The following is an 18,351-nucleotide window of genomic DNA, read 5'->3' on the forward strand; positions in this document are numbered from 1 at the left end:
TCCTCTGCTAGTATTTGTCAATTTTAATGCAGCTGATGGAATATTGAGACAGGATATGCAGCCACTACTCCACTGAAATGTTACCTTAGTAATTTTATAATAACAGCTTTATTAACATAATTCTATAAAATCCTATCAGTCTTTAAACAGCTATAATTACTTCAGTGCATGATGCTCTCTGGGATTAATGGCCACAGGCTCTGCCTTGAGTGCTCAAGTTTTACCATGCAGCCATTAATTCCCAGGAAATGCCCTACAGCTCAATCAGTCTTTGCTTAAGCACAGAAAACTGCGCTGAGTTACTAGTCAGACATAAGAACAGACACAGGGCTGCCACAGACTAAGAGTCAGAGCCATAGGTCATTAAAAAGCCTCAAAAACATGACATGAGTCTGTTAACTGGAAGAGAGAGAACCTGAGAGTTAACTTGAGAGAGAGAAAAAGGTGAACTCTTTTGGCCTAAACAGCCACTTTAATGGGATTAAAGAATGCGTGTAAGCAAGGTTATATAAGCTGTTCCGGCTGAAACAGAATTTTTACTTAACTGTACTCAGAAACTGAAAATAATTTAAAAAAAAAAAATGCTTTTTCTTCCTGTTACCAGGGAAAACTGGTGTTTCACTGATCAGCCAATGCCTCTGAAGAAAACAGCAGCAATTCACAAACCAACATTTTAAGGGAGTTATTTTTATAATTTATGAAGGGGCTGTGCAGTTGGCATTGTGACTGTGAAAGAATGCCACTAAGAAAACATTTTACTGCATCTACTAGTGAAAATGACTGATGGTTTGGGCTTCCCTGACTTGTTCTAAACGAAGATTCTTCTATAAGTATTCTGGTATTTGCCATTAAACAGAAAGTAAATATACAGTTTAGGTCCAATACAGTTTAAAATATTTTCTACCTCAGATATATTTTCAGTATCTGAGGCTATTGTCTAGATTGGGGGTGGCCAACCTGTGGTATGAGTGCCACAAGTGTCACAGGCAGCCTCCATGTCAGGCATGCAGCAGGCTAGGGAGGGGAAAAAGTAGCACAGTGGCAGATAGGGCAGGGAGCAGAAAGCTGAGCGTCAAGTTAGGCAGGAAGCAGAAATGATGGCAGTAGATCAGATAACAGAAAGGGATTGGAGAAGCATTTTGGGAGGGTGCAGGGCTAAATCTGTGGCCCGCCACAAATTAGCCAGAAAGGCTAGCCTCCACTGGTCTAGACAGTAAACACAGCATTCACAGCAGTGACACAGTCAAGCATGTTACATAACCTGAGTGGGGCTGCCTCCTGAATCAGAAGCAATGTAGCCACTGCCAACTCTGCATATTGCTTAGATCTGGCTAATTAGTACTACTAATGCAAGGAAGTTCAACGATCATGTGAATTCAATGATCATGCAAATTAGCCTGCCCACATGGAAGTGGCTATACTTGTTCAAATTAGGAGAGGCAGTCCACCCGGAGCACCATGGTATGCGTAAGGGCACTGCCCCTGAGTTTGGTGAATCTGATGCAGACACAGCCTAAGATTCACCAGACCTACATGTAGGTCATGACATTTCAGGAACTGTGCCAGTAAAGGAGGGCACACAACTTGTATTTCAGTGATGGGAGGACAGCAAAGGTGCCATCCACTTCTACTCTAAATCTACATGTACTATACAAGATGACATACTTCTATGCAAATGCTTTTACAGCTCATGCTCCTGAAGTAAATACATACACCAATCTTCTTTTAAGCCTGCATTAATCAGGTCTTAAAAGAAAAGCCAAGCATTGTAAACAGGGTAGTTTTGGAGCTGGATGTCACTTCACAAATTTCATGCTGTGCAACTAATGGCTGACTGGAAAGCCAAAAAGTGCCATCATAACAATCACAGAAAATGTCAATCATTCAACCCTTCAGTTTCCTCAGGTCATAAAGGGATCTGGATAAATTCTGAATTATACATTAGCCAATCATTATGCTATGTATTTATACCTCCTTCTTTTTTTTTGTTAATGGAAGAATGTTAGGAAGTCCTGCAATTCCCCCACTCCTCCCCCTGCTGGGCAAAGGTTTAACAGTTAAACTCATTTGTTGCACTGGATTTCAGCTGTGTGCTTAGTAATATTAGGACTTCAGGGCTAGGGGCAGAAGTTACACATATATCGGCTTAGGTCACCAGAAACTGGTTTAAACCTGTAACAGAACACAAGCTCAGTGCACATAAGCCAGTTTCAAAATGGCTGAAACTGGCTTAAGATAAGTCTGAAACTACATTCAACCAGGTTTAACTGATTTGGGTCAAACCACTTTATGAAAGTTCTGTCCCAGATCCCTTCCTGGTTCAGGTTAAATCATAGTCCCCCAGCATTTTGCAGCCCTGGGCTGTGCTATGCTGTGCTGTCTGCTCCAAAGAGCAGGGCTGGCCCCATCCCTCTGCTCCCTAGCTGGAACAGTAAGGGCTGGCTGACAAGGCGGAACAGGAAGGGGCAAGCCCCGCTGGGGTGCAGCCCAGTCTACAGGGATGGGGATGGGACAGGATGGGGACTACCTTCCCACCCCCCTTGGCAAACCCTGGCTGGGGTCTGGGGCCAGGGAGGGGGGTTAAACACGCTAACCCCCGCTCAAACTTACTGCTGGCTGTAACTGTGGACTACAAATCCCAGAGGCACCTGGAAACAGGAAGAAGTGATAAGCAACCCTGCAGAGTCCTGCTGCTGTAACTCTGGGGCAGCAGGAAGAGGAAGTGAAAACACAGACAGAGAACCATGTTTCAGCACCCCTGGCTTTTGGCTGGAGCACACTATAGGCTGCAATTCCTGAATCGAAAGTAAATGTCTATTTACTTCTGTTTCAATTTAATCTCTGCAACTTAGACTAACCTCCAAAGACTGAATCAATTCAGCCTTGGGCTTTTTGACTGTCTGTACTTAGCCCAGTTGGGTTGTACAGTTCAAGAAAAAGTAGGGAAAACCAGCTCTTTCCCACAACAACAGACTGTACTTCATTACACAGGTACATACAAAGTTGTCCCTGAAGTCACTGGGTTTGTTGAAGTTCAATATTATTTAATATAATTTCCCCCCCTTCCCTATTAGCAGACAATCATTTAAAGGTTTAACTTGGAATATGGATGTCAATCTGCATTTCCATGTTCTCTCCATAAGACATTTCCTTATGATCGCAGTATTTGCTAGTTTGCAAATTAATAGTGTAAATAGGATAATGCAATTAATAGTGTAAAACAGTTTCTATGGTAATGCCTGGGTGACAGAATGTTAGGTCTACTACTTTGCAAGGAGATACAGTGCTGACTTATGACAGATGACTTATCTGGCTATCAGAACAGGTAGGTTTTATTAGTTAGATCTCAGTAGCAGGGAAAATAAAGACTAAGACAAGGGAAAATCTAGAATAGGAAATCACTAAGTCCTTCATGAAATACTAGAGTAATGAAACCTCTGGTAAATAGTAAGTTTTACATCCAAAAATCCTGTGCTATCTTGAGGGCAAAATGAAGATGCAGATCATTCAAAGCCCCTTCATAATTTACAACAAAAATTTTGTTGGGCATTTTCCAATAAAGTTTTTCTATAAAAATGACAAGCTTTCTTGAGGCGAAATATTTTGCAAAAGCATGCCTATTTCATCAAATTTGTGTTCAGGAAAAAAGAAAACAAAACAAAAGCTGACAAACAGGATTTCAATAATGCCCTATTTTGACATTTTCACACTGATAAAGAAACAGAACAATTATATGTTTTTGAATTTTGTTTGAATTCCCTTTACTTCAGAGTTTGTATACATGTATATATATATTTTAAATAGTGAAATTGGAAAAAAAAAAAAAGAAAGATCCAAAACAGTTTTCTTTGGAGTTTTGCTATGGGGGAAATTTCAGAATAATTTCCTTCTGTCTTGAGATTGCGGGGGGGGGGGGGAAGAGGGGTTGAGGGGCGGGGCAGGGAGGGAGAGGAACAAAAAAAACAAAAACAAAAAAATCAAAAAACTATTTTGAACACTGCATTCCCCAGGAAAAGAACCTGGTTCCTTTCTGAAAAGTTCTGCTTTGTGGAAGTTATTTGCAATACCTGGTCTTATTCAGAGACTGACTACCTTTAGTTCCCCAAAATTTTGTTTGGTCACTTGTGATTGTTGTAGTGACTTGTGAACTAGAGTCATATTTTAAATAAAAAAAAAAACAAAAACAAAAAATCAATTTTGTGAATGCTCAATTGGCAGCAGAGTTTTTTTTTCTAGCAATACCTAGAGCATCCATGACCTTAAAGAGTGGGAGAACTGTATATTCTAAAAACCCTGTCTAAGAAGCACAATAGCTGCTCTTGTGACAGTTAGTTCAAGACAACTTGTAACTATATCAGTGGAAGTACACAAAGCAAAAACCTCATAAAATTTGCCATGTCATCAAATGCACAAGAAAGCATATTGTGCGATTTTGGACTGGCTGCAATTGTTTGAGACAACAATACACATCTAAGTTATCTTTATAATGAGACTTTTTTTCTTTTGAAGAGCTAAGCTACCAAAACATAAATCTGTGTGTTGCTGACTTGTTAATTTAGCCTGGCACAACACTGTCAAGCTGAACAGCAGGAGGAAGGATGCAGACCTTCATTTTCTGCCTCAATAAAGAGCAAGCTTTGCAAAGCATAAATGAACCACAAAAACATAATTAACAGTCATTTTTTTCTAGAAGAACTAAACATAAAAAGGTATAGTAGTGTAAATTAAATATAGTAACGGAAAGCCAGCTTAACTATACAAAAATAAAAGTTCCAGCAGGAACGTTACGATATCTATCTTATTTTAGTATGACTGGACACTGGCCCTTGCAGGTCCTACCTCCTTCATGGCGTAGCTACTGAAAGAATCAGCCAACTTAAGAGTGTGTGGGGGGGAAGCATGCTTCAATTCTACAGAAGAACTGACAGTCATTAGGGAAGCAAATATAATGGTTCAATCCAGGTATTCAGACAAAATTCAATTTATAATTACCCTAGGTTACCCATTTCACAGCATGGAAGAAGGCCAGGAGGCCCTTCATTTTCTAACAATTTAGATTCAGAGTATTTAAAGCATTTAAAAAACCTACCAAATAAAAACAGCAAATGGAATGCATTTGGCATATCCAGCAAACGTTCTAAAAGGTTACGTGTCCAGAAATGTATTTCCATATCCCTATAAATGTACATGTATGTTTAAAGAGTCAAACATTTTTAGTATAGATCTCCCCTTTTAAGGCAGGGATGGGCAATTATTTGAACCTGTGAGCCACATAGCCTGCAACAGCTCCCCAAAAGTCCCTAAGTCAGCATCCTTGCCCCCCTCCCCCAAATCCCATACGACAGTCCACCAAACCTCCCTATGTAGGATGGGCTGTGGACAGACAGGGAGGTGGTGTGGGCGGGTTGCAGCTTCAGCAGGGCCGTCACCAGCCTCTGGGCAGCCCTTCTACCCTGAGGAGGGGCTGAAGTTGCTGCCTATCTTCTATTGCCCTTACAAAACTCCCCCCCTAAAAGTCTTTTCAGAACACTGAAGCAATGACGGCAGCCCAAGCATGAAGCTGGTGGTGGTGGCTGAGCAGAAGCTGCTGCTTGGATCCGGGAAAAAGCAGGACCTGGCAGTAGCCACGGGTACCTCTTCCTTATCGTTGCTGTGGTCTTCTCACTGTGGTTGCCCAGAGCCTGTGCCAGGGCTCCCTTCCCCACCACTGCCACCTCTAGGCAGCCCTGGATTCCTGTGCTCAGCAGGGAGGAGCCACAGTGCAGACCTAGTGTGGACTCTGGGCAGCCACAGCAACAAGGCCACGGCAGTAGCAAGGGGGAGACGGCTGCAGCTGCCATCAGGTCCTGCTTTTTCCTGGTGCCCAGCAGAATCTTTTACCCAGCCCCAGGCTGAATGCACAGTCCCAGCTATGGCCCTGGCCCACCCTATGCAGGGTGTCAGTGTTTCTGCAGCACCTACTCTGGACCCATCCCCCTTGACCACAGTGAGTGGCAGTGGCAGCCAAGCAGACACTGCTTCTGGGTGCGGAAGAAGAGCAGGACTTGGCAGCAGCTGTGGTTGCCTGCCTTCCCCTCACTGTTGCTGGGCCCTTCTCACTGCCACCCAGAGCCTAAGCAAGTGCTGCCTTGCAGCTCCTCCAACCCCCAGGCATGGGGGTTTGGGGCAGCCCAGAGACAGGTCTTGTGGCAGCAGCAAGGAGGGCCTGACAGCAGTGAGAGGGTGGTGGCTGCACCTGCCACTAAGTGCTTTTTCCCCCCTGTGCCCAGCAGCAACTTCTGTCCAGCCACTGCCACTGCTCATCGCAGCTGAGGAAGGCAGGTCCAGAGTAAGCATTATAGGGACCTATGTGCAGGGTGGGCTGGGGCCAGGTCTGTGCATTCAGCTCAGGACCTGCCTGCACAGGTTCTAGCCCATCTCCATGGGGCCAGGGCCAGTGGCAGCCAGAAGGAGTTGCCGCTGCTGGGATATGGAGTCCAGCTGCGGAGCTACCACAGGCCTACTGTGTGAGCCCAGAGGTGGCGGGACCAGAGGCACCTGCCATGGTCTGGACTAAGTCCCTGCCCATGCTGGATGCTGCCCCTGGGCTGCAGTTTGCCTACCCCTGTTTTAAGACTATCCAAAACTAGAAGCGTTCAATTTTTCTGTAACTAAAAAAACTAATCAGAAAAGATATTTAATACAAAATATAGTCAGAGGTAAATTATCCAATATAGCTTTTATAATAATATAAATCGCACAACTTTAATTAGAGTACATAATGTAAATTTATTGTGCATTAAAACTATAAGAATAAGTTCAACAAGATCTGTTATACTGTTCTGATTACAAGTCAACCCTGTATTTCACCATTAATATTAAATTAGATACAATACGACCTCACATTAAACAACCAGACACTAGATGGAGTGCCAAGACTGAGCCCTCATGCTCTCTATTTTCAAATGGGGCAGCAAAGTCCTCCTATCCGCTTTTATTTTTTTAACACTGGGATGAAGTTTCTTTTTGGTCTTTAGCAGAAGTCCTGGTTTCCTGTTTAAAAACCCCAAATCCTCATTTTTCTACACTTAACATGAAATACCACCATATGCAGTTATAGTAAAAGCTGTTATCCGGCACCCATGGTTATGCTTTTTTTACCCATGGTAAAAGCTGTTATCCCACTGCATCTGGTGCGCCAGGCTTTTACTCCCTGGCATCATTGTGCTGTTGGACAGGTAGAGGGGGGCCCTGCATAGGCTGTTTTGACCAGGCCGTGGCCCTAAATGGGACTCTGTGAAACCAAAAGTGGGACTTCCAGTTTTGCTTTTGCCACGTCAACCGGCATGCCGGTTAATAGAGCATGCCAGTTAATGAAGCACTGGATAACACAGCTTTTACTGCATCAGCTGGACATGATACTCTATTGATACATTTACAATGTTAAAGCAATTTGGAAGTATATGAGTGCCTCAATCATTATAATAAAATAAATTCTAAATATCTATAAATTTTGGCACTTGATTTTGTTTTATCATGGAAAATCAGAACTCCGCATCCCCTTCACTCACCAGGACGCTGGTCCAGCTGTGGCGGTCCCCTCTACTGCTTTGTGGCACTGAGCAGCCTTGGTATACCAGTACTTCACCCCTGCTCATATTGTTGCCCCATATTCTTGATCCACAGCCAGCCCCCTGGCCCTGCTCCTGATTCACAGTAATTGAATACCCAACTAAATAGACTTAATCTATTTTCTTAGAGACAAAACTTAAGTTTTACCATTTATTTGCCTTTTTAGCCCTTTACTTAAGAATTTTTGATGAAACCAAAACAAATAGAAGAAAAAGTCTTGATTGCAATCTTTTTTATGAGTATTGTTCATCAGCCAGCTAAGTTTTGATTTTATTTTGCTATTTAACTTTCAAGAATATCTGAATTTATCTGCTTTGCTTAGTCTCATTCAATTCTTTTTACTGCTCCTTCAAACTGTTCTGTTCTTATTTTGACTGACTGAACTCTGACTACCTGTTTGCAATCGTTTTCGGAAGTTTTCATAGGACTCTGCTTCCTCCAAAATACTATCAGTCAATTCAAAAGCAAGACAAAAAGTTGCAGAACAAGACTAGCATCTAATCCAATGGTTAATCAGCTCCCTTCCACTCCATTTTTCAGAAAATGAAATGTTAACCAAACCCACTTTATAAAGTTGTAACCACCAACTCCTTTCTCTTCCACTTACTGCTGCATAATTTTACCTATCACACATTTTGCAAATAAATAGTGATTCTACCCATCAACTTCTAGGCAGGAAGTAATAAAGAAAAAAAATAATCTAATGAACTAACAACCAGCATAAAACCCCTATTCTTTTTGTTTGGCAATTAAATGCAATCATCACTTTAAGGTCCTTACCATCTCAGCTTCTTGTTTTCTGAAATCCTCCCCATTTCTGAAAATGTTTTGCCACCTAAACAACTCTGATATTTTGCTTATGGCAAAGCAATATACAATAAATCTAAACAAATGCAGGACATATATCTTTTTTAGATAAAGTATTTTCATGAACCTAAGCATTTTTGACACTGCTAGCTTCAGCCTATAAGTTTTGATCATGAAAGAAAGATTTTTCTGTGATAAAGTTAGTGAAATCATCAGGTTTTCTTTATTTAAAAAATTAAATATAAAAAGAATATTTTATGGTAAGAATCACATATAGGTAAGATGTTTGGCAATTTGAGGGGGGGGGAGGGGAAATCAAAACCACGGTACTTACTTAGCCATGAGTTTTGCTATTCGGTGACAGTCATTCTTGTCATAAAACCAGATACTGTAAATCGACACTTGAAAAAAAATATAAAAGGAAAAAAAAAAAGAAAACATAAGACATAATGCCAAAAATTATTTGTAAACAAGAGAGCTGAATGCTGTAGCCCACTAACACCAAGATAAATTGTTTTCCAATCAATCTCCACTCAATTATGTTACACATGAATGAGAACCATTTATTAGATCATTAGAAATACTAGCATGTGCAAAGGCATCATGTAATTACAGCAACATCAGTTCAGTTTGGCTAAGTAATTCTATTGACCAGTAAACATTAACACGCATAAAAGCCATAATGAAATAAGCGCTTATTCACAACACAATTAATTCTGTAGATAATATTAATCTCTCACATGTTGACGCTCAATGATAACCAACCTATCAAGGTCATCTACCCCTTAAACTGCTCAAAGACTTGGTATTAAGAAAGCACATCTGTTCCCCTATCTGGTTCCAGTCTGATTGATGTTTGAAAAAAATCTGTGAATTTTACTTTACTTAGAGGTCAACACCATTATTTTCTTTCCCTCCCCCACATAACAGACACCCTATTTTGGAAGCCCCCAGACAGAAACCCCGCCCCCATCTTGGAGTACAGGTAAGTACTTTGAGATCAGAGGTCTCTACACGTGGAGGCTGCAATCCTGGACCCAGAGTATTTGACCTGGCATGTGGCTCCAGAGCCAGACTACAAAGTCAGCATGGCTGGGGAAGAGAGGCTCCCCATGAGTCTGGAAATCTGGCAGCAAGGAAGAGGATGGAGCAGTGGCATCATTAATTAGCGATTAATGGTGCCACCACTCCACCCTTCCTGCCTGCCTCAAATTTCCACACCTCTGGGAAGCCCTACTCCTCACTTATAATGCACTACCCAATTTTTCCCAGCTGGTTTTGGGGGAAAAAGTACAGGTTACTTGTGAGAAAATATGGTATTAGCTGAACAATCAGATGCAAAATTGTCTAAATGAGACTTTAGTGCCAGCATGGCAATTCAGTCTTAGTTTTTCGGGGCACTTTCAGTTACACAAAACTCTCCACTGAAAACCCACCTGTAGTATTGTTATGATTGGAAATTCAATCTTGCATTTAACAGGGCTAATTAATGCTAGGTCCATACTAGACTCTACTCCTAAATATTAAGCACACGGATAAAACGGACATGAAGGGTCCGATTTAGCAAGAAAGTGAAGTATACAATGCTCCGGATGAGTTCAGTCCTAGTGAACTGGACAGAATCAAGTCTTCTATCACTCCGAGCTGAAAGACAGGCTTAATAAACTGGAGTAGTTTGCAGTGGGATGATCAAAACAAAACAATAATGCTGCTGGAAAATGACAGCGTTCAAAACATTTGTAAAATTCAGGAACTAAAACATATTCAACTACAATGCACTGAAAATGACTCTGGGTGAAATAAAAAGTATCAGATCCTGCAGCCATTGTAAAGTTCAGCACCACAAATATTAAAAGGTTCTTCAAAGAGAAAAAGATATTTTCCACAGTCTCAGCACAAAGTTACTTAATCTGCCCATTTGTCTTTTACTCTTATAAATATTTCTGTATTCTTGTCATGAACTATTTCTTTATAGAATATGCTTAGTTTTTGTATACTGTAATTTTTAAAATGGAACACATCTGAGTGGACATCTGGCTTAGTCCTATTTATTATATTCTTACATAACAGACTAAGACAACAAATTGAATACAAACAGGTAACAAATAAGCAAAACAAAGATCAGCTTCCTACGCTGGCGGATTTTTATTTGGTTGGTCAATATTGTTGATCTTGAGCCATAATTAGATGTACCACACTACCAAATGCAACAAGTTGAATAATTCTCATACAGAAAGCTATATTCTAGCCTCTCTGCCTACACCCTCACTCAGCCCCCATTCTATTCCCTTCATTTTGCATAACCATGCCTCCCTTCCATAACCCTGCTTTCAACCCCACCTTCCACTCTTTTCCCTGCTTCTCAATGTATTATTTGCATAACCCACCCATATTCCATTCCCCCCTCCACCCTTTTGGGACTCTCTGCCTCCCTCCCTCCTCATTCCATTATTTGCATAACCCCACCACCCTAGAGACAGCCCCGTCCTGCCCCCACTCCTCTCTGCCCTCCCCTTTCCGCCTTCCCTCCTGTGCTCCAAGACTGCAGAGCTTTCCGTGCACTTCTCTTCTTGCCAGAAAGGTTATTTATTTACTTGCAGCGAGCCCTGTTTGAGGAAGGCCCAAAACTGTGGTGCAATTACCTTGGTTAAGCCCAGGGAAGCCATTAATCCAGGTTTAACAACATGTTTATGAATGGATTCCCCAGGCTTAATCAGAGTAATTAAGCCATGGTTTCGGGCCATGTGGCAATCTGCAGAGAGGGGTGGGACTGCCAGGGCCTCTCAGCCAAAGGCATGGGTGGAACCCATTGTGCTCAGCCTGCAAATATGGCAGCTGGCTGTGCAAGCTGCCCATGAATTTGGCTGGCCGCCGCCTCAGGTTTGGCAGATCCCAAGTTATCTACCATTCCGCTAAATACAAAAATCATTTAAGAATATAGCACCCTTCAACCTATCTACTTTGTAACCGAGTTGTACATTAACATAATTGCAATTAACTGTGTATCAACTGGCACCAGAAACCAAAGAAGTAGTGGTCTTCATTAGGAGTTGCCATTAGGAGTCTTGAAACTATCAGGAGTTGGTTTGGGTGCTGCTAATGCAGGCAAGAGCAATTATTTAGGCTTGTGGGCCACATAACAAGTTTTGGTGAGCTGTCATGGGCTGGGTCAGCATGCCCACAACCCCTGGTGGCTCCATAACAGCTCACCAAAACTCCCTAAGCAACTGATCCCCTTGGCCTGGATGCACATCCTGCTTATGCTGGTCTTGGCTGCCACATACTGCTTGGGTTCTGAAGGCTGCTGCCACTTAGCCAGGGATCCCACTGATCCTGTGCCCAGATGTCATTCCTCACCTCTCCACGGCTCCATCTTGGCCAAGCACAGTGCACAGGCATGTTCTGCTGCCTACACAACCATGATGGGTGCTGGCTCCATGAGCAGGGATGTGTAGGGAGTGGAATATGGCTCTGCCCCAGGCCCACAGAACGGGTACCCACTGTAGGGGTGTGCAGGCAGTGCCTTGTGGCTCTACTCCACACTCAGCTGGGATATGAATGGGCAATGAATGGGCAGGGAGCAGCATTCAGAAGCAGGATGGGTGGGTGGGGCCAGAGCTAGGATCCCTGGCTAAGCGGTGGCAGCCTGCAGAACCCAAACGGTAAGCAGCAGCTTTGTGGCTGATGGGACTGGGTGCTGGGAGCTGAAGGGCCCGTGAGCCAGTAGAATGCAAGGGGCTCCCACAAAGTCTGCAGTCCTAGCAGAAGCTTGGCTGTTATTTTGAACAATCAGCATAGGTTCAAAGGCAGGTCCTGCCTGACCAACCTGATTGCCTTTTATAACCAAGTAACTAAGTCCTTGGATGATGGTGTTGTTGTGGATGTAGTCTTTCTAGACTTTAAGAAGGCCTTTGACACTGTCTCTCACCCCACCCTCATCAATAAATTAAACAACTGTGGCATTGATGCCTACACAGTTGGATGGGTAAAAAATTGGCTGACAGGGCGCATCCAGAGAGTAGTGGTGGACAGGTTGTACTCAGCCAGCCAGGTCATGAGGCACTACAAGGAGTTGGGAGCGGAGGTAAGGGGTCTGGGAGCTCAGGTGGTGTTTTTGTCGATCCTCCCAGTCTCGGGCTATGGGCTGAGGAGGGAGAGGAGGATCCACGCAGTGAACCAAAGACTGCGGAGCTGGTGTCATCGGGAAGGCTTTGGCTTCCATGACCACAGCCCGCTCTTTGGTGAGAGAGGCAGCGAGCTGCTGGGAAGAGATGGCCTCCACCTCTCTCCCCTGGGGAGGAGGCTCTTCTCAGCCAGGCTGGCTGACCTGCTCCACCGGGCTTTGAACTAAGCCCGCTGGGGGGTGGGGGGACTACTGCCACTGCTGGCCCGCTGAGCGACCCTTGCAAAGCCAGCAGACCAAGGCACTTAAGGGAGCCCACCCTTGCCCCAGCCCTGGCACAATCTGTGGGCAAGGCAAGAGCCCCTAAGGGCACACTTGCCTGCCTGTACACTAATGGCAGGAGCCTGGGTAACTAGCAGGAGGAGCTTGTCCTCCTGCTCAGTGCAAAGAATTATGATGTCACTGGGATAACGGAGACCTGATGGGACTCCACCCATGACTGGACCATGGGTATAGATTGCTATATCCTGTACAGGAGGGATCGAGTGGACAAAAGGGGCGGGGGTGTAGCTCTCTATGTGAAGGAAAGCTACATGTCCCTGCAAGCTGATGTTGGCGACCGGCATGGACAGCTAGAGACCCTCTGGGTAAAAATTCGTGGGAAAAACGGCACAGGGGACACAACGGTGGGAGTCTACTACAGACCTCCTACTCAAAGTCCTGAGCTTGACCAGGAGTTTGCCCAGGAACTGACTTAGGTTGCTTGCTCCAGGACCTTGGTTGTCATGGGCAACTTCAATTACCCGGACATCTCCTGGGAAGATCACTCAGCAAAATCTGAGCGGTCGCAAAGCTTTCTCTTGTGCACGGATGACCTCTACCTGACTCAAGAAGTCTATGGGCCAACGAGAGGCAAAGCGCTGCTCGACCTGGTACTGGCTACGGGGGACGACCTAATTGGCGACCTAGTGATCGATGGGAAGCTGGGTGACAGCGACCACGAGCTGATCACCTTCACCATCCGCCGTAAAGCTGGCAAGTCAGTCAGCAACACAGAAGTCCTTGACTTCAGAAAAGCCGACTCTGACAAGCTCAAGAGGCTTGTCGGTCAGGCCCTCAGGGACCATGACCCCAGGGAGATGGGAGTTCAAGAAGAGTGGTTGCTTCTCAAGGAAGCGATCCTCAATGCACAAGCTAAATCTATTCCAACATGGAGGAAAGGCAGCAAGAAGGCACAGCAGCCCTCCTGGCTCTCTAGGGACCTAGCGGACCTCCTGCAGCTAAAAAAGGAAAGCCTACAAAGGATGGAGGATGGGATTCACCTCCAAGGAGGATTATTCTGTGCTGGTCCGGTCCTGCAGGGAGCAAACCAGGAAAGCCAAGGCTGCAACTGAATTCCAACTAGCTTCAAGCATCAAGGACAACAAAAAGTCCTTTTTCAGATATGTGGGGAGCCGGAGGAAAAGCAAGGGCAATGTTGGACCCCTGCTAAACCAGATGGGGCAACTGACGCCCAGGAAAAAGCCAACCTATTAAATAGGTACTTTGCGTCAGTCTTTCATCAGTCCCGTGGGACGCCCATGCCTGCTATGGGACAGGGAGATCCGGGTGATGGGGATCCCCTACCCTCCATAAATGCTGACCTTGTGAAGGAACACCTTGAGAAGCTGGACACCTTCAAGTCAGCCGGCCCTGACAATCTGCACCCCAGGGTACTCAAGGACCTGGCGAGCGTCATAGCCCAGCCCCTGGCACGGATCTTTGAAAACTCCTGGCGCTTTGGTGTAGTGCCCGAAGACTGGAAGAAGGCCAATGTGGTGCCGATCTTCAAGAAAGGGAGAAGAGTGGATCCGGCTAACTACAGGCCCATTAGCCTGACTTCTATCCTGGGGAAGATCTTAGAAAAGTTTATTAAGGAGGCCATCCTTGATGAACTGGCCCAGGCTAACATCCTAAGGGATTGCCAGCACGGGTTTGTTGCGGGTAGGTCTTGTTTGACCAATCTCATTTCCTTCTATGACCAGGTGACCTATCACCTGGACAAGGGAGAAGAGATTGATGTCATATATCTTGACTTCAAAAAAGCCTTTGATCTGATATCCCACAATCACCTCTTGGCCAAACTGGCCGGTTGTGGCCTTGGCTCCACCATGATCCGCTGGCTGGGAAACTGGCTCCGTGGTCGGACCCAAAGGGTTTTAATCGATGGCAGTCACTCATCGTGGTGCCCTGTGACCAGTGGGGTCCCTCAAGGTTCTGTCCTGGGACAGATCCTGTTTGACATCTTCATTAACGATGTGGACATTGGAGTCAGGAGTGCACTGGACAAGTTCGCCGATGACACCAAACTTTGGGGCAAAGCATCCATGCCAGAAGATAGGCGGGTGATCCAGGCTGACCTGGACAAGCTCAGTAAATGGGCGGACGAGAACCTGATGGTGTTTAACACCAAAAAATGCAAGGTTCTCCACCTTGGGAGGAAAAACCTGCAGCATCCTTATAGGCTCGGCAGTGCTACGTTGGATAGCACTACAGAAGAAAGAGACTTGGGGGTCATCATTGACCACAAGATGAACATGAGCCTCCAATGCGATGCTGCAGCTAGTAAAGTGACCAAAATGCTGGCTTGCATCCATAGATGCTTCTCGAGCAAATCCCGGGATGTCATTCTCCCCTTGTACTCGGCCTTGGTGAGGCCGCAGCTGGAGTACTGCGTCCAGTTTTGGGCTCCACAATTCAAAAAGGATGTGGAGAAGCTTGAGAGAGTCCAGAGAAGAGCCACGCACATGATCAGAGGTCAGGAAAACAGATCTTACGATGACAGGCTGAGAGCCATGGCACTCTTTAGCCTGGAAAAGCGTAGGCTCAGGGGTGAGCTGATGGCCACCTATAAGTTTATCAGGGGTGACCACCAGGATCTGGGGGAACGTCTGTTCACCAGAGCGCCCCAAGGGATGACGAGGTCGAACGGTCACAAACTCCTGCAAGACCGTTTCAGGCTGGACATAAGGAAGAATTTCGTTACTGTCCGAGCCCCCAAGGTCTGGAACAGTCTGCCAGCGGAGGTGGTTCAAGCACCTACATTGAACACATTCAGGAGTAAATTGGATGCTTATCTTGCTGGGATCCTATGACCCCAGCTGACTTCCTGCCCTTTGGGCAGGGGGCTGGGCTCGATCTCCCGAGGTCCCTTCCAGCCCTAATGTCTATGAAAATCTATGAAACCTGGCGAGACGTGAGCAGTGGGGTACCCCAGGGCTTGGTCCCTCGGACCCGCACTGTTTAACATCTTCATCAGCGACTTGGACAAGGGGGTGGAAAGCATGCTAAGTTTGCTGATGACAGAAAGATGCGGGGCAAGGTAGACACACTTGAAGGGAGAGAGAGGCTGCAAACAGATTTAGACAGACTACAAAAGTGGGCAGAAGAGAATAGGATGGTGTTCAACGTAGATAAATGCAGGGTGCTGAACCTTAGGAGAAGGAATCCACAGCATACATACAGGCTGGGGATGTCCCCTCTTGAAAGCAGAGGCAGAATGGGATCTTGAGAGTCATTATTGACTCCAAGATGAACATGAGCCACCAATGCCAGACAGCAGCCAGCAAGGCCAGCCATACCTTTTCATGCATCGAAAGATGCATCTCAAGCCGGTCCAGAGAAGTGATGCTCCCCCTCTATGCGACTTTGGTCAGGCTGCAATTGGAGTACTGCATCCAGTACTGGGCACCACACTTTAAAAAGGATGTGGCCAGGCTGGAGAGGGTTCAGAGGAGGGCCACCCATTTGGTGAGAGGGCAGCAGGACAGGCCCTATGGAGGAGAGACTGAGGGACCTGAACCTGTTCAGCCTCAGCAAGAGGAGGTTGAGGGGGGACCTGGTGGCTGCCTACAAACTCATCAGGGGAGATCAACAGCAAATAGGTAGAGCCCTTTTCTCCCCAGCACCACCTGGGGTGATGAGAAGCAATGGTAATAAGCTGATGGAGAATAGGTTTAGGGTAGAGATCAGAATGCAGTATTTTACAGTTAGGGTGGCCAAAATCTGGAACCAACTTCCCAGGGAAGCGGTCCTCGCCCCTACCTTGGGCAAATTCAAAAAGAGGTTGGATGATCACCTGTCTGGGGTCTTGTGAACCCAGCATTCATTCCTACTTGTGGTAGGGGGTCAGGCTAGATGATCTGTTCAGGTCCCTCCTGACCCTAGCTACTATGAAACAACCCAACTCCTGGTTCTGTGCTGAGCCCAGCATTAGCTCAGTATGAATGGCACTGGGAGAGAGACCTAAACAGGCACCATTTGCAGCCCCAGGCATGGCTAGGAGCTGAGGATAGCAACAAAATATTGAGTGGAAGCAGGAACTAGGCAGTGTGTTGGGGCACAGGAGGCAGCAGAGGCACCGCCAAGGTGGGGAACAGCAAAGGCCCTAGGCCACAGGGACAGAGAGCATGAGCGGGATAGGGCTGCATGGTGCACATTCGGCAGGAGCTGCACAATGAGGGCCATGCTGGAGATGCTGTGCAATAGGGACAACTGGGAACAGCAGCTTTGCAAATGCAGTTGGTTGTTGTTGAGCTCTTGTCCCAAGGCACCTGGCACAGTATTCTGCTTCCTGCTGAAGTAGCAGAGCCCAGCAAGCAACACACTGCCTCCCTGGGTGCAGGAAAATGCTGAGTTATGTTTACTTCTGAATGTCTAAACATTCACTTTCCTAGGAGAAACTTTCCCGGGAGTGATTTAATCCTGGTTGTTCCCAGGTTATTTTCTTCCTGGAGTAGCCATTTTTACTCTGGGAGAAAAAGCCTGAGCATCTGTACATGCATGGTTCCTTTTGGGAGCAGAGTAACTCTCCCAAGAGAAACTAAATATCCACATGAGGCCTTAGGTTTATTTCCTCCTTAAAGGCATACTACCCATGATACAATCTAGCAAAAACACCTTTCCTTCTCCCACTCCCAAGAACTGTGAGGGGGTGGGGGTACAGAGCTACAAAAGCACGCTTCCTGAAGAAATAGATAAGGAATCTATAATGATAGCTTAATGGGGGAAAATGAGAAGTGTCACACATTTCTGCCAGAATAGATCTATACAAGACCAGAAATCAAATCCATTTAAAATCAGCTCCAACTACCAGCATATCAATTCGCTCATTCAGTGCTACTGGCAGTCATAAAGAGTTACCCCATATACCTGTCAGAGTCACTCCTAACGGGGACACAGATTACCAAACTATTTACAATGTTTACTAAGAAGCATTCTGTTTGATTTTTAGTTCTTGACAAACAGACTGTGGTGCTCACCAGCCTCTCTTTTACCAGAGGAGCAATTTTTAATGCTTGAACAACGTATTTTTTTATTTAGTTAAATCAAAAAAAAAAAAATCTCTATCATTACATTTTCATGTCCACTATTTAAAATACTATATTTTAGGTATGAAAGCTAAGATTTTTGGTAACAATTTTTATTAGGTGCAAAAAAACCTAATCAAATGTGCACCTCTTTTTAAATTTTACATACTTCTAAATGTGCCAAACCAAGGGAAAAAAAAACAGCAAAAGCTCCTTTCTACAAGAGCCCTGAGCCTCACAGTAAACAAAACAAATTTGCTAGGGTTAGCCCAATTTATTGTAAATGCAACATAGTTCAGGTAAAGTATTATTCAGTGATACCCCAAGTTCATAACTCCTTACCTGTCTGCCACATTACCTGGACTAGTTTTTATAACACTTATGTCCATCAACGGGTTAACCACTTTGTTTATCTCTTCAGCTCACTTTGGCCTCTTACAGTGCCCCCCGCTTTCCTCTCCC

General features: G+C 45.1%; 1 protein-coding gene across 4 annotated transcripts in view; it reads right to left on the minus strand.

Annotated features, from left to right (window-relative positions):
* Positions 1-18,351, minus strand: part of DCP1A (decapping mRNA 1A) — a 71,366-nt gene that overhangs the window by 36,066 nt on the left and 16,949 nt on the right. For all 4 annotated transcript variants that reach the window (XM_090021566.1, XM_090021570.1, XM_090021569.1 and 1 more), the window contains exon 4: positions 8,753-8,819. In XM_090021566.1, coding sequence (XP_089877692.1) covers positions 8,753-8,819 — 67 coding nt within the window. The remainder of the gene's footprint in view (positions 1-8,752; positions 8,820-18,351) is intronic.

The sequence above is a fragment of the Crocodylus siamensis genome, chromosome 11, assembly GCF_052110815.1.
Source record: "Crocodylus siamensis isolate JL-2025a chromosome 11, ASM5211081v1, whole genome shotgun sequence".
Taxonomy (NCBI): domain Eukaryota; kingdom Metazoa; phylum Chordata; order Crocodylia; family Crocodylidae; genus Crocodylus; species Crocodylus siamensis.